This window comes from Sapajus apella, unplaced genomic scaffold (assembly GCF_009761245.1).
Source record: "Sapajus apella isolate SASKATOON/1434 unplaced genomic scaffold, GSC_monkey_1.0 scaffold5, whole genome shotgun sequence".
Taxonomy (NCBI): Eukaryota; Metazoa; Chordata; class Mammalia; order Primates; family Cebidae; genus Sapajus; species Sapajus apella.
The window spans coordinates 16,251,748-16,274,774 of NW_022436945.1; the positions used below are offsets into that span (position 1 = coordinate 16,251,748).

Consider the following 23,027-nt stretch of genomic DNA (forward strand, 5'->3'; position numbering starts at 1 on the left):
AAACATCAGGAGCAGCTTTTTTGTTGTTGTTTGTTTTTTAGAGACAGGGTCCTACTCTGTTATCCGGGCAGTAGCATGAACACAGCTCACTTTAACCTCAAACTCCTGGGCTCAGAGGGTCCTTTTACCTCAACTGCTTGAGTAGCTAAGACTACAGGCATGCACAAATATGCCTGGCTAATTTTTCTATTTTTTGTAGAGATGGCGTTTTGCTATGCTGCTGTGGCTGTCTCTGTTGAACTCCTGACCTCAAGTAATCCTCCCACCACAACATCCCAAAGTGCTGGGATTACAGGTGTGAGCCACTGCACCTGGCCTCATTTATCCTTTTTTAAAGCAGCATTTAAAAACATTTTTATAAAATAATAAATTAAATTATCCAATGGATTTTTGAGATTCTTGTCTTTTAATTAAGGTGAATATTGTGCAAGCTTAATTACACTGGATTGTTAAAAATAGGGTAAATAGTGAAAAATACATTTGAAGACTTTAAAATGTTTTAAAGAATTCATTTTTGTTCCTTTTAATATTTAAAATCTAGTCAATTTTATAAACATACAATGAATAACAACTATATTTCATTTACCATGATAGATACCTGTAATTGTATAGACAGACATGTATATAACCCCTTTTCACCCTTCCTCACCACTGCTGAAAATACATATGGGGGACTAGGTAAGAGATAAATGCCGTAACAGAGGAAGCAATGAGTTATTTGAGTTCAAAAGGGGGAATAGTTTAATACAACTAGAGGAATTCCTAAGAATGCATTGTTTGTATTTTAAGTACCTTGAGAATTCTTATTTAGAACCTTTATGTTACATTGACATTGTTTGGTCAATTCAGTTATAAATAATTACAACTTGTGAATAGGGTGCTCTTAATTTCTTCCAGAATACGTCACCTAGGACATGAAGGGCAGAGGTTGTCTTTTCATTTTAGTGTTCTCTGTACTTAACACAGTGTATGACAAATAATTGATACTCAGGAAATGTTTGAATTAATCTATCTGCATGATAATAAGACTTCATATATTATTAACTGAAATTGTGTTTTAATCTATCTTCTAGATTTAAGCCTTTTCAGACCTGTTTATGCACCTAAGGATTTTCTTGAGGTAGGTTCTATTGGATAAATATACATATGTTAGTGAACAAATAATGTGAATAAATATTGATGTAAAAATATATCCAGGCAGAGGGATTAGCAGGTAAAAATCCCCAGACTCATTGAAGCAGTGGACTGACATGATCAGGTCTGTGTTTGAAAACTACCCTTGGAAAATATGGAAAGATTAGCACTGGGTAAATCAGTTAGGAAAATTTTGATTAAAAAATAGGGACTGTATGTCATGTAGCCTGCTGCCTGGGACGTATAAGTACTCAGTAAATCTTTTTTTTTTTTTTTATTCCCTTCCCTGTTCTAGTAGTCCAGAAGACATGATGAGTGTCTGAACTAAGAGAACAACATTGGAAATGGAAAGAATGTGACAGATTTGATGGAGATTTTAAGGATGATTTGGGAACTGATCAGATATGGGGTCTATGAGGAAAAAAAAAAGATAATGATCACCTTCAAATGTCTAGGTTGTATAATTGGGCAGAAGTTACTTGACATGAGATAGAGGATACAGTAGGAGGAACAGGGCTGTTAGTGAAGGTGATAAGCTTAGTTAAGTTTCAGAGGCATATCAAATATTCAAGCTGAACCCTTCAGTAGACACTTGGAACTCATATTTTAATTCACTCATCTTTGATTTCACTCTTTCACTTGGACTTTACATGTTATCCTATTAGCATTACCTTTGAAATATTCCAGAATACATCCAATTTTTGCCACCACCACTGCTACATCCTAGCTTCTCAATTGGTCTTCCTCCTTCTACCTTTGCCCACCTAGAATCTGTTCTTAGCACAGCTTCCAGAGGAAGGCCTTTAAATGCAATTCAGAATAAGCCACTCTTCTGCTATCCAGTGGCTTCCCATCTCATTTTACTTATTAAATAAAAGCCAAAGTCATGGCAGTGACCTAAAATACGCCATTTGGTTTGATATCCTATTAGCTGTCTGAGTTCATCTCCCATTACCGTTCCTCCCGATTGGTCTTACTCCAACTACTTTAGCCTCCTTGCTTATCCCTGGCTTCCTTCCAGCTGTGGGTCTTTGCTCTTTGTTTTATCTGCTTGCAAATATTTTCCCCTAAATGTCTACCTGTATGTTCGTTCACTACTTATGTCTTTCCTTATATATCACTTTCTTAGTAAAGGTTTCACTGGCTCTCCTGCTCGGAATTCCTTATACCCTTTTCCAGCTTTGTTTTTCTCTACAGCATCTTTCATGACATATATAACATACTATTGATTTATTTTGGTTATTGCCTGCCTTTTTCCATTGCAAATGAAGCTTCACAGGGGCAAGAGCTTTTTATTCTGTTTTATTCCCTGCCTCAGCACTTGTACAGGGTCAAATAATTGACAACACTCACAAGACTTCTCAGGGTCCACCCACCTGTGCCTTTCTTTCAGCAGGAGAAAGAATGAACCTGCAAACACAAAGTGATCCACACTTCCAGCAGAACTCTCAGGGCCTTTCTCAGTTACACAAGATACGTTTAGATTTTTGGTTATAAACCATCAAGATACATGCAAGATATCTTGGTCTAGGGAGCCAAGACACAAGTTTTTTGAGGGATCGTTTCTACCCCAACTCGTTATATCAAATGCAAACCACCAGTTTACGTTTTCAATAAACAATGTAAATAAACAGATGTGGAATGCCTCCCAGTTAGTTTTGGTCATTAAATAACATATTATGACTGACTACAGCTAGTGCTCGACTTACGACCACGATTGGTTCCGACAGACCGGTCGTAACACGATTTGGTCGTAAGTTGAGTAAGCTATATGTACAGTACTGTGAAATGGTGTTATAAAAATCTTTAAGTCATATTTTATCATAATTTTCTTTCATTATTGTTGTATATCATAATTTTCTTTGTTCATTTTATGCCATTTGTATCATCTCTACACCATTTTGTTTCTTATTTTTACATTCGTCAGGTTTAAGTAAAACACTGCATTACCAGTACAACTGGTTTAATATTTGCAAAACATACAAAATTACAAAATACAGGTGCATACAAAAATACAAAATACAGATGTAAAAAATACCATAGGTAACATTTTCCCAATTGCAAAACATATCAAAATATATAAACTATGTATGAAACATTTTATTGGCCGCTGGTGCTTGGCTGCGGATCGTTTATGTCATCATCTGAGGCAGCAGTTGGGGTTACTGGAGTTGATTTTTTCGTAAACATGGCGAGCTTTGTCTGACTTGTATGTTTCTTTTTTCCTTCATAAATTTCACGATATGGACGAAACACATTGTGCGCCATCTGTTCAATCCTTGCAAATTGTTCGATGTTTGGGTCCATTGCTTCGAAATGTATAAGAAGTTTATTCAGTAAAGATAAATCGTCTGATAATCCCTTAGTGGTGAACTTTCTTTCTGGCTCTTCCTCTTCTTTCTCTGCTTCTCTTCTTTCTTCTTCTGCCACTCTTTCATCTTCCAGTTCGATTAGCTCATTTGTAAGTTCTCCAGATTCTTTGTCTAGCAACTCTTCGACATCTTCCATTTCACACTCCAAAGAAAGGTCTTTAGCGAGTTTTACTATTTTTTCCCAAATCGTTTCAAGTTCACGTTCACTGTCAAATCTGTCAAAATCATTAACATAGCGCTTAACACAATTTTTCCAGATGCCATTCATGCACTTTGTTGTCACAGCCTCCCAGGTGGTAGCGATATTCTTGATACACATCAAAATGTTGTAGTGTTTCTAAAAGTCTACAGCGGAGCAGTCGTGGCTAGCGATTGTGGTTGTAAAGTCGAATGGTCGTAAGTTGCATAGGTCGTAAGTCGATCAATACCTGTAGTTACTACATTTCACTACATCTTGGCCAAGGGTCACTACCAGATTTCTAGCCTCATTGTTCAACTCCTACTTATGAGTGAGAACATGCAGTGTTTGGTTTTCTGTTCCTGTGTTAGTTTGCTGAGAATGATGGTTTCCAGCTTTATCCATGTCCCTGCAAAGGGCATGAACTCATCCTTTTTGATGTCTGCATAGTATTTCATGGTGTATAGGTGCCACATTTTCTTTGTCCAGTCTGTCATTGATGGGCATATGGGTTGGTTCCAAGTCTTTGCTATTGTGAACAGTGCTGCAATAAATATATGTATGCATGCATCTTTATAGTAGAATGATTTATAATCCTTTGGGCATATACCCGGTAATGGGATTGCTCAGTCAAATGCTATTTCTGGTTCTAGATCCTTGAGGAATCGCCACACTGTCTTCCACAATAGTTGAACTAATTTACACTCCCACAAACAGTGTAAAAGTTTCCTATTACTCCACATCCTCTCCAGCATCTGTTGTTTCCTCACTTTTTAATGATCACCATTCTAACTGGCATGAGATGGTACCTCATTGTGGTTTTGATTTGCATTCCTCTAATGACCAGTGATGCTGAGCTTTTTTACATATGTTTTTTGGCTGCATAGATGTCTTCTTTTGAGAAGTGTCTGTTCATATCTTTCACATACTTTTTGATTTTTTTTTTCTTGTAAGTTAGTTTAAGTTCCTTGTAGATTCTGGATATTAGCCCTTTGTCATATGGATAGATTATAAAACTTTTCTCCCATTCTGTAGGTTGCCTGGTCACTCTGATGATAGTTTCTTTTGTTGTGCAGAAGCTCTTTCGTTTAATTAGATCTCTTTTGTCTATTTTGACTTTTGTCACTATTGCTTTTGGCATTTTAGTCATGAAGTCTTTGCTTATGTCTATGTCCTGAATGGTATTGCCTAGATTTTATTCTAGGGTTTTTATGGTTTTAGGTCTTATGTTTAAGTCTTTAGTCCATCGTGAGTTAATTTTTTAATAAGGTATAAGGAAGGGGCCCAGTTTCAGTTTTCTGTATATGGCTAGCCAGTTTTCCCAACATCATTTATTAAATAGGGGATCCTTTCCCCATGGCTTGTTTTTGTCAGGTTTGTCAAAGATCAGATGGTTGTAGATGTGTGGCATTATTTCTGAGGCCTCTGTTCTGCTCCATTGGTCTATATATCTGTTTTGGTACCAGGACCATGCTGTTGTGGTTAGCATAACTTTGTAGTTTAAAGTCAGGTGGTGTGATGCCTTCAGCTTTGTTTTTTTTACTTAAGATTGTCTTGGTTTTACAGGTTCTTTTTTGGTTCCATATGAAATTTAAAGTAGTTTTTTCTAATTCTGTAAAGAAAGTTAATGGTAGCTTGATGGGGATAGCATTATATTTATAAGTTACTTTGGGCAGTATGGCCATTTTCACAATATTGATTCTTCCTATCCATGAGCTTGGAATGTTTTTCCATTTGTTTGTATCCTCTCTTATTTCCTTGAGCAGTGATTTGTAGTTCTCCTTGAAGAGGTCCTTCCCATCGTTTGTAAGTTGTATTCCTAGGTATTTTATTTTCTTTTTTGCAATTGTGAATGGGAGTTCACTCATGATTTGGCTCTGTGTTTTTCTATTATTGGTGTATAGGAATGCTTGTGATTTTTGCACATTTATTTTGTGTCCTGAGACTTTGCTGAAGCTCCTTTTCAGCCTAAGGAGATTTTGGGCTGAGACGATAGGGTTTTCTAAATATACTATCGTGTCATCTGCAAACAGAGACAATTTGATTTCCTCTCTTCGTATTCAAATACTTTTTATTTCTTTCTCTTGCCTGATTACCCTGGCCAGAACTTCCAACACTATGTTGAATAGGGGTGGCGAGTGTATATCCTATTGATTTGGGGTGGAGAGTTCTGTAGATGTCTATTAGATCCACTTGGTTCAGAGCTGAGTTCAAGTCCTGAACATTCTTGTTGATTTTCTGTCTTGTTGATCTGTCTAATACTGACAGTGGGGTGTTAAAGTCTCCCATTATTATTGTGTGGGAGTCTAAGTCTCTTTGTAGGTCTCTAACAACTTGCTTTATGAATCTGGGTGTTCCTGTTTTGCGTGCATATATTTAGTATAGTTAGCTCTTCTTGTTGCATTGATCCCTTTACCATTATGTAATGCCCTTTTTTGTCTTTTTTGATCTTTGTTGACCTAAAGTCTGTTTTATCAGAGACTAGGATTGCAACCCCTGCTTTTTTTTCGCTTTCCATTTGTTTGGTAAGTATTCCTCCATCTTTTTATTTTGAGCCTATGTGTGTCTTTGCACATGAGAGGGTCTCTTGAATACAGTACAACAAAGAATCTTGACTCTAGCCAATTTGCCAGTCTGTGTCTTTTAATTGGGGCTTAGCCCATTTACTTTTAAGGTTAATATTGTTATGTGTGAATTTGAACCTGTCATCATGATGCTAGCTGGTTATTTTGCCCATTAGTCAATGCAGTTTCTTCATAGCATTGATAGTCTTTACAATTTGGTATGTTTTTGCAGTGGCTGGTACCTGTTTTTCCTTTTCATATTTAGTGCTTCCTTCAGGAGCTCTTGTAAGTCAGGCCTGGTGGTGACAGAATCTCACAGTATTTGCTTGTCCATAAAGGATTTTGTTTCTCCTTCACTTATGAAGCTTAGCTTGGCTGGATATGAGATTCTGGGTTGAAAGTTTTTTTCTTTTAGGGATGTTGAATATTGGCTTCCACTCTCTTCTGGCTTGTAGTGTTTCTGAAGAGAGATCTACTGTGAGTCTTGATGGGCTTCCCTTTGTGGGTAACCCAACATTTCTCTCTGACTGCCCTTAACATTTTTTACTTCATTTTCACCTTGGTGAACCTGAAAATTATGTGTCTTGGGGTTCCTCTTCTCGAGGAATATCTTTGTGGTGTTCTCTGTATTTCCTCAATTTGAATGTTGGTTTGTCTTGTCAGGCTGAGGAAGTTCTCCTGGATAATATCCTGAAGAGTGTTTTCCACCTTGGTTCCATTCTCCCTGTCACTTTCACATACACCAGTCAAACATAGGTTTGGTCTTTTTACATAGTCCCATACATCTTGGAGGCTTTGTTCATTCCTTTTCATTCTTTTTTCTCTAATTTTGTCTTCATGCTTTATTTCATTAAGTTGATCAATCTCTGATATCCTTTCTTCTGCCTAACCGATTTGGCTATTGATACTTGTATATGCTTCACAAAGTTCTTGTGCTGTGTTTTTCAACTCCATCAGGTCATTTTCATTCTTTTCTAAACTGGTTATTCTAGTTAGCAATTCATTTAACCTTTTTTCAAGTTTCTTAGCTTCCTTGCATTGGGTTAGAACATACTCCTTTAGCTCAGAGGAGTTTGCTATTACCTACCTCCTGAAGCCTACTTCTGTCAATTTGTCAAACTCATTCTCCATGCAGTTTGTTCCCTTGCTGCTGAGGAGTTGTGGTCCTTTAGAGGAGAAGAGGCGTTTTGGTTTTTGGAATTCTCATCCTTTTTGCACTGGTTTTTCCTCATCTTTGTGGATTTATCTACTTTTGGTCTTTGATGCTGTGACCTTTGGATGGGGTTTTTGAGTGGTTGTCCTTTTTGTTGATGTTGATGCTATTCCTTTCTGTTTGTTAGTTTTCCTTCTAACAGACCCTCTGCTGCAGGTCTGCTGGAGTTTGCTGGAGGTCCACTCCAGACCCCGTTTTCCTAGGTATCACCAGCAGAGGCTGCAGAACAGCAAAGATTGCTGCCTGTTCCTTCCTCTGGAAGCTTTGTCCCAGAGGGGCACCTGCCAGATGCCAGCCAGAGCTCTCCTGTATGAGGTGCCTGTCGACCCCTGCTGGGAGGTGTCTCCCAGTCAGGAGGCATGGGGGTCAGGGACCCACTTGAGGAGGCCGTCTGTCCCTTAGCAGAGCTCAAGCACTATGCTGGGCAATCTGCTGCTGTTTAGAGCTGGCAGGCAGGAATGTGTAAGCCTGCTGAAGCTCCACCCACAGCCACCCCTTCTCTGAGGTGCTCTGTCCCAGGGAGATGAGAGTTTGATCTCTAAGCCCCTGACTGGGGCTGCTGCCTTTCCTTCAGAGATGCCCTGCCCAGAGAGGAGGAATCTAGAGAGGCAGTCTGGCTACAAGGGCTTTGCTAAGCTATAGTGGGCTCTGCCTGGTTTGAACTTCCCCCTGGATTTGTTTACACTGTGAGGGGAAAACCACCCACTCAAGCCTCTGTAATGGTGGACGTCCCTCCCCACACCAAGCTTGAGTGTCCCAGGTTGACTTCAGGCTGCTGTGCTTGCAGCAAGAATTTCAGCCAGTGGATCTTTGCTTACTGGGCTCTGTGGGGGTGGGATCTACTGAGCTAGACCACTTGGCTCCCTGACTTCAGCCCCTTTGCTAGGGAAGTGAACGGTTCTGTCCTGCTGGCATTCCAGGCACCACTGGGGCATGAAAAAAACTGCAGCTAGCTCAGTGTCTGCCCAAATGGCCGCCCAGTTTTGTGCTTGAAACCCAGGGTCCTGGTGGCATAGGCACCTGAGGAAATCTTCTGGTCTGCAAGTTGTGAAAACCATGGGAAAACCGTAATATCTGGGCCAGAATGCACCATTCCTAACAGCACAGTCCCTCAAGGCTTCCCTTGGGCAGGGGAGGTACTTCCCTGATGTTTTGTGCTTCTAGGATATGGTGATGCTCCACCCTGCTTTGGCTTGCCTCTGTGGGCTGGACCCACTGTCCACCCAGTCCCAATGAGATGTGCTGCGTACCTCAGTTGGAAATGCAGAAATCACTTGCCTTCTGCATTGATCTTACTGGGAGCTGCAGACCAGAGCCATTCCTATTCAGCCATTTTGCCAGCCACCCCCTTAATTACAGTTTCTATATTTCTAATATTTTTATTTTTCTGTTACTCAAATATTCTGTTTGTTCTCCTTTTTCTATCTTTCATGTTTTACAGTTTCCCTTGAAGTATGATTCCTTATTTATGTAATTAGGCTAAAATTGAGCTGTTAGGTAATTAGTCTAAAATTGTAGATTCTTTGCTATTTTTTTATTTTTTAAAACAAATACTATTGATATTTTTGGTTTCAATATAGTGTTTGCAATTTTAGGAAACTTTTGGTATTATAGCACATATTTTATCAGCTGTTAGCTATCAGTTCATTAGTGTCTTCCTCAAATATGATGGCATTTCTGTCATCATGATCTCCTCCACTAGATTCTTAATGGCTTTTTTTCTCTCAAGAGTTTTACTTAAAAATATTTTATAAAATTATTCTTTCCAGAAAAATTCACGTTGTTAGAAAAATAAGAAAGCATACATAAGAATAAATTTAGAAATAAAACAACCACAATTATATTGCACAGCAACAACTACTATCATTATGATACTTTAAAAATAAGAATATATTATTAACATTTTTATGTCATTACCCATATTAATTGAGGCACATTGTACTGTATTTTATTATATGAATTCATTATACTTTATTTAAATAATTCCTTATAATAGGTTAAATTGTTTCTTATTTTTCCTATGTAAACAGTACTTCACTAACATTATTTCTGTATGATCCTAGCAAACATATTTATTTTATTAGGATCATATTCTATATTTATACTAATAGAAATAAGATTCCTACATTAAATGGTGTGTCAATATCTAAGTTGGCTTTTTTCTGTTTTTTGTTTTCTTGTTTTTTTTGAGATGGAATCTTGTTCTGTAGTCTAGGCTGGAGTGCAGTGGCATGTTCTCAGCTCACTGCAACTTCCACCTCCCGGGGTTGAAGCAATTCTCTTGCCTCAGCCTCCCAAGTACCTGGGACTATAGGCACATACTGCCATGCCCAGCTGATTTTTTGTATTTTAGTAGAGACAGGGTTTCACAGTGTTGCCCAGGCCAGTCACAAACTCCTGAGCTCAGGCAATCCACTGGCCTCGGCCTCCCAAAGTGCTAGGATTATAGGTGTGAGCCACCATGCCTGGTTGCTTATTTTTGAAAATTATATAAATGACCTTTTTTTTTTAAGCTTTGCTTTTCAAATTTCTTTTTTTTTTTTTTCGTGTGAGTTTGGTTTAGAGATGCCCTGCAATCTTACGTCATCATCTTTCTACAAATCTTGTCAATTTCTGTTTTTAAATGTGTTAGAATTGATTCTAAATTTTTTCCTGATAAATATTACAATCAAGCAAGTTTTTTTTCCCTATCTCCTTCTCTGGTAAAGTGTTATAATCAAGCAGTTTTTATTTTTCCTAACCAAAAAGTTTTAATTAATTTATTTATATATTTTTTATTATACTTTAAATTCTGGGATCCATGTGCAGATCTTGCAGTATTGTTATATAGGTATACAGATACTCTAACTTTATAGAGTTTTATATCGTAGGTTATTCATTGGAATATTAAAACTATCCCAATTAAAATATATTTATGGTATTATATTTTAACATTTCAATATACTTTATAGCATTTTAGAATGTAATTAAAATATATGCATCACCCCAAATAGTAATTAATTTTGTGGTGATACACCAAGAATATCCCTGCTAATTTTATAAGTGTAAACATCCTATAAAGAAACTAACCAATTTTGTTGGATTTGTTTTTAAAGGTATTAATTAATCTTCGCAACCCAAATTATGAAAATGGTGATTCTCTTAGTTTCAGGACTCATTTGGGTTTAATTCAAGTTCCACTGAAAGTAAAAGACATCCCTGAATTGGTAAGTATAGAAATTTAAAAATAAATTAACATCATTTAGAAGATAACCATTAGAAAAAATGTTTTAATACAGCATGTATCTAAAGCAATAGAATAATCTACTCATTAAACAAATTAATACTGTGACTTTTATTCTTTTATTACAAATATGTATATAGACAGAGCAAGTTGCTTTGCGAATAGGACAAAAAATGAGCTCACATTGACCTATAAATGCTTTTGCTTATTCCATATTTTAATAAACAGCATAGATTTATGAGACAGCTTGTTGGGATTCAGATGCCTGATGTATGGCTATAAAACCAATTGAGACAAATTGTGAGTTTTATAAAACCGTTTTTAAGAAAGTGCATTTTATTTAATTTGACCAGCTTTTATGGAGCTTGTAACAAGGTGAGGCACTTAGGGAGATGGAGAACATAAGTTAATTAGAGACTGGCTTTGCTCTGGAGACCATAATATTTTGTGAGAAAATGGAAGCTCATTTTAAAATGAAAGATGGGGGAGATTTCCTGATGGTGGAGATTTCCTGATGGTGGAGTTAAGAAATTATCACTCCTTCTTTTCAAAGTCACCTTAAAACAATAAAAAGCATATAAATATTGTCTTTGGTGAAATTAGGAAGCCACTTGTAACTCTGGGCTTTAATGTATTAAGATAGAGACCTGATAATAAATGACAGGGGAGAAGAAGGTCAAACCTAAATGTCTCTAGAAGATAGAAAGTATGGATGACAAGTGTGCCAATAATCAGTTTATTATCTTTCAGCTCCAAATCCTCCTTTTTGCTGTTTTTTATTATGCTGGTCCTGGACTCTATAAACATTTCCCTTTTGCCAGCAGGCCTGATGTTAGGCTTTGTCAATAGAAGGTTCTAGAGGGACACTGCAAGACAATAGCAGGAGGAAGCGGCTTCCATTTCTAATTCTTGTGTGTGGGAACCAGCAGACTGGAATGCAGGAGGCTCAATAACATTCACCTCAGCCGTTCTCAATAGTCCAGCTCTAACCTGCTCCTTGATGAGTTTTTCCCCTACCCCTGGTCTGCCTTTGTGGCAGCTACCCTGCTTCTCTACATAGGTGTGAATCTCAGCCTTCAGGCCAAGTGACCCTTTTCTAAGTTCTTAGTTTCTTCTTTTTTACTTTCCTTTAGCCTAGAAGTCATAGTTGCTGTCTGCATTTACTTTTTCTATTTTTCCCTGTTCACATTTCTGGTATGACTTCTATTTCCTAACTAGACACTGACTGATGCAAGAAGCAAGATGATTTTCTCCACAGAACCTTAGAAATGCTCAAGAATTGGAGATAACCACATGTCACAGAAAACCATGGTGAGCCATAGGGCTGAAAATGGAAATTGTGTGGAAGTCTGGATCAGGAGAAGTTAGTCCCCCAGATTCCCATCACCATGCATACTCAGATGACTCCTCCTCCCCCACAGAAGACCAGAGGCGTATTTACTAGAGATCCAGATTCAGAAAGGCTATACAGTTAGGAGACATCAGACATACAGCAGGACAGGTATAAGCTACTGAAAACAGAGGTTAAGTGAAAGTCTGCTGGATGGTGAGACTAATACTCGCATTCTTACCACCACGACTCTACCTTCCCCACCCTCCACCTTCTTCCTTACCCTCAACCAATTCTAAAATGCTAGAGAGAAGACTAACAGGGATTTAGAAAACCCTTACAAAAAAGATGGCTGGCTATAAAATTGTCTCACAGTGAAGCCTACTGCTTTCTGTGCCTAATCCTTGCAGACAGAGCTTCCAGTCAGTTTTTAATTTTCATTCCTAATTAGGAATGACCAGCCTAGGAACCCCAGACTTTTGAACTTTTCCAGTATGAGAGGCAGAGACCAAACTAACGCAAACCCAAATAACAACAACAACAACAAAATCCAAATAGCCAAATTAGGGAATGACCACTAATAGGCATTTCAGGTTCTGATTTACATTCACATTCACAGGATGCAATAGACAATGACCTGGCACCAGTTCACTTAAACTTGTGAATGAAACAGAACAGAAAACATAGCATGATAGTATACTAGCATGCCATTAGCAGGTAGGTCATCACTGAGAGTCCTTACAGCCATCCAAATGCTACTTCAGTGCTCACAAAGAAGGTATCCAACTGGAAATGACAAGTCACATAGGCACAACATAGGGAAGTCTCATGCACAATAGGAGTGATTTCTTGTAATGTACCTAAGCATAGCATCTAAGTCCTCACGAGAGACACCACACAGGTGGCTAAGGCCTGTGTTTTCCAGTCAGTTTTTATACTCCACTCACAGTTTTCCATTTCAGATGTCATTTACCAGCCAAGAATCATACATTTCCAATAAATAGCATTGCTTAGTAATACAATGGGGAAATTTCTCTTAGAATTTTTTCTTGTGTATGTGATTCAGTACATTTTAGGGCAACAATTATGGGAGAAGGTAAACCCAATGTCATCTTCAAATGAACATTTATTTCCAAAAGAAGACTTTAAAGAAACCATTAATATTCTCAGAAATATAAGATATTACTCATGAAACAACAGAATTTCATTAATGCAAGAAAACACTTGAGGGTGAAAAAGAGGTTTTTGGATTAAGAATATAGTATGCCAAAAAATGCATATAGATGAGTTGAAAACAAAGCTGAGGAAATATTTATCAGAAGATGAAGTAAAAACGCAAAGAAATGAAAAATAGAAGGGAAAAGATTTCTTAAATTACAAGAACAGTCTACAAAGATTAACATCTGACCAGGAGTTCCAGAAAAGGGAAACAGAGGGAATATAATTAAGTTTATAAGAATTTAAGAAAGATGTGGATCTCCAGTGAAAAGGCTTGCCAAGTACCCAGTGCTGTGAATGAAAGAAGATCCACACAAGGCACTTGAAAATGAGAAAACTGAAAATTTTTGTAAAAGAAAAGCAGAGCATGTTGGTGTCAGGAATCAGAGTGGCATCTTACTTTCCGTGGCAACACTGGAAGCCAGAAGATTTTGAAGTAATGTCTTTAAAAACCTGAGTGATTTCAAACCTGGAATTCTATATGTAACCAACAATCATGTGAAGGTGGTGTAAACATTTTTTGATGTACTGATCTAAAATATTTACTCTTATTTAGGGAGCTCTTGGTAGAAGTGCTTCAAACAAGGTCATAAACAAAAAGCAAAACACGGGACCCAGAAAGCACAATTCCAACTGAAGAGAAGGAGAATTTCCAGAAATGATAGTGAAGAGAAGTTCCAGAACAAAGGCTGTACAAATCGACTGAAATACAACAATCCTAGATAGGAGCAGGAGGTTGGAAGGTTCCAGGAGGAATGCCCGCAGGAAAAACAACCAAAGTATAGATGATCTCACAGGCATGACCACATGCGAAATTATATTAAGGAGGGTCTTTTCAGAGTTGTTGTGGCTTTAGGAAAAGGAAGTAAATGGTTAGAAAAAATTGTATAAGTGAAAAAACAGTTTAATTATGGACAGTGTGGAAAAAAGTATAAGAATGGAAACATTGGTAAATATCACATGCCTCACCAGTGACAAATTTACATAGTCACAATAATGCAAATTCTTAAGATGGATTTAATTAAGAATTAATATATAATTAGGATGATGGAAGTAAGGATATGCTTGAGCTAAAATCCTTATTTACCATGTAAAATCAATAGCTGATATCTGAAACTGGTGAATTAAAAATAGCAATATATATTCATTACATGGAAATAAAGTGATAAATACCTGGAAAAAAGAAAACCTGAAAGTGATTGTGCCTGAGTAGAGGGCCAATTATGATTGTGCATGCATGTGTGCATGTGTGTTGGGGAGAAGTGTGTAAGACAGGGAAGTGCTATTTTGTTCTTGAAAGTCTTTTACCTGATTTCATTTCTTAAACTATTTGCTGCATGAAGCCAGCCAACTTGAAGGAGTTTGCTAGGTAAAAAAGCAGGGAAAGGATAGTTGAGGAAAAGATCCAGCTCTTGTGTGAATAAGACTATGTATTCTGTCTGCCTGAAGAGACCCTAAACTGGATGCACATGCATTCTTAGCTATTGGAGAACAAAAAGCCTGTGGCTAATTTTCAAGAAATTGTGGCTATAGTCCTTTTATTCCTCAGTCATTACGGATAGTTGTTTCTGCCTTGCCTATATCATGTAGCTTGGTAATATAATGATTCTGACTCCAGGATGCGTGGTTTATCTGTGACCCCAGTTCTACCTGTACAAGTATTGAACTTGGTGAGGCTCAGTGAGTCCCGTGATCCTATAATGGATAGCCCTTAAACCTAATTACAATGTTATGTAGACTCATACATATTAAAGAGGAATTCCTTATAACAGATTTATTAACTCTAGAGTGTAGTTGTGACAAATTCCTATTTACTAATTTGGTTATGTGGTGTCAGCTGGTTGATACTAGAGCTAAGTAGTAATATTTATTGAACCCCTTTGCTATGTCAGGCCCTATGCTAAGTATTGAGGCAGAGTGCAAATGTGTGTAAGAGACAGTCTTTGTCTTCCAAGAGCTGCAGGCTAGTGGTGAAGTGGGCAGTAAAAATACAGTTTCAGTATGATGTGATTGTGTGCTTGGATAGAGGCTGATAAAGGATAATACGTATGCATAGCAAGTTGCTTATTTCAGCTTGGAATATTAAAGGAGGCTTTTTCGAAGATGTGATACCTATGGTGAGTTTTGAAGGATATCTGAGATTAGGTCCATGTCTGCTAACGTTGAGTTAAAAATAGTCCAGAGCAATGAGGTAGGAAATGAATGTTCAGAGTTCTGTTAATGCTTTTTAACATGTCCTACTAGCATAAGCAAAACTCTCCATTTTAATTACAGAACCTAATATTAAAGCATTTATTGGGTCTAAGTCCTTTTTGTAATATGAAGATTATTTTTAAAAAATGAATTACAAATGATTTCAATTACAGAAGAATGTGTTAAAATAAATGTAAAACAATGATTGAAAATGGAAGAATAACAAATTTTTACTTCAGTCATTAAAAATTGGTAACATAAGATGTAGTCCTTTTTTAAGTGTAAAGTTTAGTTAAAAATTGAAATGTAGTAGTTATTTAAAATCAATACAAAATGAAATGTGTATATGTGTTTTCTTTTTTTTTTTTTTTTTGAGATGGAGTTTTGCTCTTGTTATCCAGGCTGGAGTGCAATGGCGTGATCTCGGCTCACTGCAGCCTCTGCCTCCTGGGTTCAAACAATTCTCCTGCCTCAGCCTCCCGAGTAGCTGGGAAGGTGCACACCACCATGTCCAGCTAATTTTTGTGTTTTTTAGTAAGACAGGGTTTCACTATGTTTACCAGGATGGTCTCTGTCTCTTGACCTTGTGATCCACCTGCCTCGGCCCCCCAAAGTGCTGAGATTATAGGCGTGAGCTACTGTGCCCGGCCATATGTGTATGTTAGGCTGAATAACCGGTCTTGTAAAGGACGTTAATAAATCACCAACTTAAATAATAATAGATAATTGGTAAGGATTAAAACTAATTCCATTTTTTAAAGGACAAGGAAGTATGGTTTTAACAATTAGAATAGTAACAAAATGCTGAGGCAAATATTAATAGAAATATTTAATTACTTAGGGCATAAAATGTGAATAATGTAAGGTTTTTATATATTTAAAAATACCAGACAAACATTATTATTTCCTTAGACATTACTAGATAAGTAGAGGAAGTCTGGAGAATAAATCTGATTTATTGTTATTTTAGCAGAGCACTTGATGGTCCAATTGTACTTAAAAATTAATTTGTTTTGGATATTTTCAGTGTTTAGTTGATTAAGATCTGAGTGAAGGACAGTATCGTATCGTAGAAAGCACAAATACACGATCATAGTGGTAATTTTAGACAATGATTTTTGAAGATAAAATTGGTAAGTAATACGCGTACTGTTTGTATGTGTGTGTGTATGTTTCAGGAAAGGTTTGAAGTTAGTTTTTTACTCAAAGAATAATTATCATTCCTTACCTTACTGAGTAGTCTGTTACCTAAAAAGGCAAAACCAAGAACTATTTTGGAAAACAGTTCTTTTAAACAGTGGCAGCACTCATTGGTCAAAAGGCAAGAAATAAAATTTTTCTTAGGTAGGAAAACTAGGAGAAAGAAAAATATTGCTGATGGCTCTCTATTTGGGTAAATATTATATGCTTGCATCGTTCCAATTATATATTAATATTTCCTAAATGCTTATATCTTTTCTATTCATGATTGTTTCATATGTAAATAATAAATATTATATAGTAATAACTAGCTATTCTTCTCCTTAATTTTAGACTAATGAATTATTATTTAGATGTTTAATATGTCCTTTTCTTTTTTAGCCATTTGAATAAAGCAAAGCCTCATTTTACATTGTAATTTGTATTTAAGCTGATGTTTAGGCAAAGGTGATCTTTTAACAATGTGCAGCAGAGTCTGAGATCTATGTTAATTCTACGTATGTTATTTTTCAGAAAGAATGCTTTGTGGAACTTGGCTTAAATACAGGACAACTGGGTATAGATGATTCTACACAAGTGCCTCCTGGTTAGTATTTTTCCAGTGGCATATAATTAATGATAAATGAGAGTGAGCTTAAGGTTTATATTGCTGTTTCCAAATTAATCTAGCAATATTTTTATATCTGAAAACTAAGCAGCTTTTGCCTCTCCTTGGCTGTTGTTATTTATTGAACAGAATCAATCCTGTATGTTGTAATTATTAGAGTTCAACTAAATTTTGTCTTTTTATTTGAAAGTCTTTAAAATGATTTTGAAAAGTCATTAGACATATGTTATTTTGTTATCAGAATCTTTACTGGCAACATCCTTTCCTGGCCATCGGTATCTATTTTTTTTTTCTGTATCACCAAGTTACGTGATCACTGACATTATTTTTGTATCATCAACTTAAGTGAACACCTTGAGTCAACTTAGCCTTTAAAAATAGTGTCTTTTAAACCTTAATAATCCAAGCAGTTTTCCTAACTTTTCCCTTTTTGTGCATAAATTCAATTATTAAATAAGTAGATTGGTATTTAGCTTTAATAAAAAGGAAGTAAAGATTGACTTAAAGTTTGGGAGCCCTGTACTGTAGTGGAAATAATACTAGATAGGGGTTAGGAGACTATTCTAGTCTTTTCTCTGCCACTGGCTAGCTGTGCAACTTGCACAAGTCACAATACATCTTTGGATTTGTTTCTTCCTCTATAAAATAAACAAGTTGGATATTGTTACTATTATAATAGCAATATTACATAATTACTACTATTATTATTACTATATAATCAGAAATAACGATTGAGCACATACTATATATTGCATCTATATTGTCTTATTTTAACCTCTCAGCAACTCCTTCCTATTTCCATTTTTTTAATATCTTATTAATGTATAATGCATATAGAAAATCACATAGATAATTAAGAGGACAACTTGAATTTTTACGAACTGAATACATCTATTAAAATACCCAGAACACTAAACAGAACCCCTCTTTCTACCCTCTTTCAATCTTCAATCCCCATTTCAAAGATAACTGATTTCTAGCAGCATAGATTAGTTTTTCAAATTCTTGAACTTAACAGGAATAGATGCATATAGTGTGTCTCTGCGATGTTTGACTTCTTTTGTTCAAATTATATTTATGACATTCGACCATATTGTTGTATGTATTTGTGGATCATTTGCTTTCTAGTGTTCCATTGGATGCATATACCACACATTTGTTTATCTATTCTATGGCTGATAAATATTTGGGAAGTTTCAAGTTTGAGGCTAGTACAAATAAGGCTACTATGATCATTCTAGTATGTGTTTTTTAGTGAACATATCTATATTCTGCTGTTGGGTATATACCTGAGAATGCATTTTCTAGGTCCTAGAAATATTCATTCATTCATTCATTCATTCATTGGTATTCATATTTGTATATGTTCATCTTTAGAAAATAACTGCCAGTGAGTTTTAAAAGTGGTACTACCAGTTTACACTTTCACCAACAATGTATGAGAGTCATAGTTTTGATGTATGTCCTTACTAATGCTTGGTGTATTTCATCTTTGTTTTAGTCAGCCTGGCAGTGTATAGTGGTATTGCATTATGGTTTTAATTTTCTTATATAATGTGATATAGGATTACTACCCATTTTAAAGTTGAAGATGTGGAGATGTTAAGTAACTTGCTCAAGGTCACAAAACAAGTAACTGGTAGAGCCAGGATTCAAAACTAAGCAGTTTGTCTCCAGAGCCTATTACACTGTGCTGCCTCCCTCCTGCCACCTTTGACAGCCTTTTCTTATTTTATAAGAAGATGTAAAATCTTATAAAATAAAATATCTTATACTTTTATTCATGGCAAATGATAGTCATATAAGAAGAGGAAAGGAAGTAGTAGCACAACCTTGAATTATATTTTTATTTTTCACTTTTGAAATAATATTTTTCACTTTTGTAATCTTTAAGAATTATTTAAAATTATTCTAAATATCATAGTATCTATGCTATGATATAGCATAGATATTTTAGAAAAATATCATATTTTAGAAAATATATCAGATATTTTAGAAAAATATCTAAATAATATTTTTGACTTTTGTAATCTTAAAGAATTATTTAAAATTATTCTTAATATCATAGTATCTATGCTTTAGAAGACTTAATATATGCATTTTAAACTTACAGTGTGGATTTTCCTTCTTTGATTCACTCATAATAAAACAAATGTGTTTGAGACCCTACTGAGGGCCAGGGACTGGTGGATACAGAGATATACACAGAATACATAGACATAAGACATAATCTCTGCTTTTAGGAGAAAAAATGGTGGTAAGTGACAGATAAAATACAGTGTGGTATTTGCTGTTATTACATTAAAGGGTGGTTGGAGCATGTGGAAGAACAACTAAGCCTACTTGAAGGAGGTCGACAATCTCTTAGTTGATGTGGTTATTGTTCTCTCTCTACTTTTCAAAGCAGGGCTGCTAAAAATTGGATCAAATTAGTGTTTACCCAATCAAATTGTTTTTAGTGGTATTGGACTTGGATTTTTGCCTGACTTGTGAATTGCTGACAACAGTGTTACTTGAAAGAAATATAGTGTCATATATAAATATTTTTGCCTAAAATTCATTATTATTTTATTTTTTAGTCTGTGTCTTTTGCTTTGACTAAATTTGAAATGTAATGCTAATGTTTGAAAATGTTGCTCATACTTGTGTTTGGCTAGAGGCAAGTTTTATATTCAGAATTAAGTTTAAGTGTGACTTAAAGAAATTGGTTTCTTACTCGTCTTTAAAACCTCTGTTACCTATGTTTTATATCACTGTTATTCAATTATTATTATGTTTGAAATGCATTTCTTATGAACTTATGAGCTTTTATATAAAAGTCAGGAGAAAAAGTCTTTACAATGATACTATAGAATCCTTATTCACAATGATAAAAAAAAGTCATAGCCATTATCTTTACAAACTCTCATGAACATGTGTTGCATTTATTTTAAATACACACACACACACACACACACACACACACACACACACACATTTACTTTGAAATCCATTTATAAGACAGATGTTAACAGAGTGAGCAAGGTCAGCATTCCTTCATGAGCCTTTATGGTAAAGGAGGTCATATGTCTGATACTGTCAGAGTATACATAATAATGAATCTTATTAGATGATGGTTCTGCTAAATAGACATTTTCTTTCTAAAAGAAAACATCATACTCAGTTGGTGCAGTGTTTCCTGAAGTGTTATAATGCAGAGCACTCATAAGACACCCTGTGAAAAAGAGAATCTTGTCAAATAAGGTTTGAGAAGGGTTGTATTGTATACCTTCTTAAAATATACAGTGTGTGTTGCTATCTTAAAGACCATGAGAAGTCTTAAGTAAATTATTCTAGCTTAGCATCTTCCAAGAGCATTTTAACAAATTTTTTTCCAAGGAAGATCTATTAATATAGATGCATCTATTAACATAACGGTCCTGAGAGCACTCTGAAAAACACAGAATTGGAGTATAAGTTGGAGATTCTGGTACTGACCTTTTGAGGCTTCTTATTCTTAGGACAGAAAATAGCATTTAGAAAGCAAAATTAGTTAAATTCTTTAAAGAAGTCTTTTTGGTTATTGTTATTTCTTACTACTTTGGGTAATAAAGCACTGTTATCATCTAGTAATACCTGCTTTTATTAGAAAACGAGAATTGGCTAGCAACTTATTTTTAATTGATTATTCAACTGTTCTTTAGTCATTGAATGAAAATTATGAATATAAAACATTTCTTGGCATATTATGAGAAGAAAATCTTGAACTGTGTAAACTACATTGATTGAAATGAACATAAAGGATTATAATTTGAATCTGAAGAGAAATTTTAACTAAGGATTAAGTTAAACTTAATTTTAACTTAATCCTTAGTCAAGGAGGATGGAAAAAAAATCAGGTTGTTAGGGGCTACTTTTGTGATGGATGTGCCTATCAAGATAACTGAGAAAAACTAGTTATGGAGTTCTATATGAAGAATATCTCCAGTGCGTGTAATATACTGTTTGTTATTTTCTGAAAGTTTACTGAACTAAGCCCCACTATAATATGCTGCCATATTACATCTGCCATCTTATGCTATTACAGTGTTCACTGAAGCATTGTTTCTTTTGTCACTAAGCCTCAGAAGTCATAGCTGATTAAAATGAAACTGTATTGTTACTATATACATATATAGAGGCTATATATTTATATAAATATGTATATATAACTATCAAAATATATATAGTTATGTATATATAACTACATATATTTATACATATAATCATTATATATATAAATGGTTTATGTTAGGGATCCCAGACACTTTCCTTAGTCATTATATAATCTGCTCAACTAATTACTTCCTAATTACTTCAGAGGTATTAGGAATACAATAAAAGAATAAGGCACTCTGGCTCAAATACTCTAGTGAAAAAACAGCTTTATGGATTTTTTTAAAAGACTAAAAAATCATGTATATACAGATCTGTGAATTTTTACAAAGTGAACACACTTGTGTAACCTCCAGCTAGACCGACAAACAGAATATTACCAGCATCTCAGAAGCCCCCCTAGGTACACATCCAGATTCTGTCACTCTCATGGGTAAAAACTATTCTGACTTCTGTGTTTATTTTTGTACTTTATAGAAATGGAATCATAAAGTATATACTCTTCCGTGTTTGGCTTTTCTTGCTTTTCTTTGTAATGTCCATGGTTTTGTAGAGACTTATAATTCATTCATTCTCATTGCTGTATTATAGTGGTATTCTATTGTATGAATATACCACTATTTAGTATCCTGCCGATGGTAATTTGAATTCTTTATATTTTCAGTTATTATCAATGGTGGTGCTGTGAATATTCTTGTACATGTCTCTTAGTGCACATGTGTATGCATTAGGGTTTATAACTGAGAGTGGATTTCTAATTGTCATGGGATATGCACATATATTCAGTGTTAGTAGATATTGCTGGACAGTTTTCCACAGTGTACCAAGTTCTACTCCCACTAGCTTTGTATGAGAAGTTCATTTGCTCCACATCTTGTACATTTAAAGTTGTCAGTCTTTTTCATTTTAGCTATCGTGGAGGTTGTGTATTTTATAGTGGTTTTAATTGCATTTCCCTGAAAACTACTGTGGTTGAGCAACTTTTTATGTTTATTGGTCCTTCAGGTCACTTCTTTTGTGAAGAGCCTCTGTTTAAGTCTTTTGCCTGCTTATGTCTGAGAGTCATCTATCTTTGTCTACCAGGAGTTCTTTATATATTCTGATAGGAGTCTTTTGCCAGATATATGTACAGCACATAAATTCTTCTACTCTATTACTTACATTTTCACTCTCTTAACAGTGTTTTTTGATGAACAGAAATTTTTTTTTTAATGTAATGTGGTCTAGTTCATGATCTTTTTCCATTATGATCTGTACTTTAAAAAATCTCTCCATAGAATCTTTTAAAATGGCATTTGTATAGTGAGATTTTACCTATATAGTAGTAAGGCTTTTATGAGACAACCAGTGGTAGATAGGAGTGGAAGTAGGATTTTGTAAATTAAGCTGTCGGTAAGTTTTGTTTTTCCTTTAGAAAAAAATTAAATGAACAGGAACATTTTTGTGTTATGAGGAGATATTTTAACAAAGGGAAAGTTCATTCATCATTTTTTTGTTTGATTAAATGCTCATTTTAATTTTAAACAAAAAATTATTTAACTTTAAAAAATTTAGAAAAAATGTTTTTACATATATGATATTCTTGGCAGTTTTCCATAGAGCCATCTGGCTTTAAAAATCATTGAACATATCAATACCAGAAAAATGTACTTAATCTTGTT

General features: G+C 35.3%; 1 protein-coding gene across 2 annotated transcripts in view; it reads left to right on the forward strand.

The window, feature by feature from the left end:
- TBC1D19 (TBC1 domain family member 19) overlaps positions 1-23,027 on the forward strand; it is a 146,491-nt gene that overhangs the window by 40,723 nt on the left and 82,741 nt on the right. For both annotated transcript variants that reach the window (XM_032273647.1, XM_032273642.1), the window contains exons 7-9: positions 1,074-1,120; positions 10,557-10,667; positions 17,139-17,211. In XM_032273647.1, the coding sequence (XP_032129538.1) occupies positions 1,074-1,120; positions 10,557-10,667; positions 17,139-17,211 (231 nt within the window). The remainder of the gene's footprint in view (positions 1-1,073; positions 1,121-10,556; positions 10,668-17,138; positions 17,212-23,027) is intronic.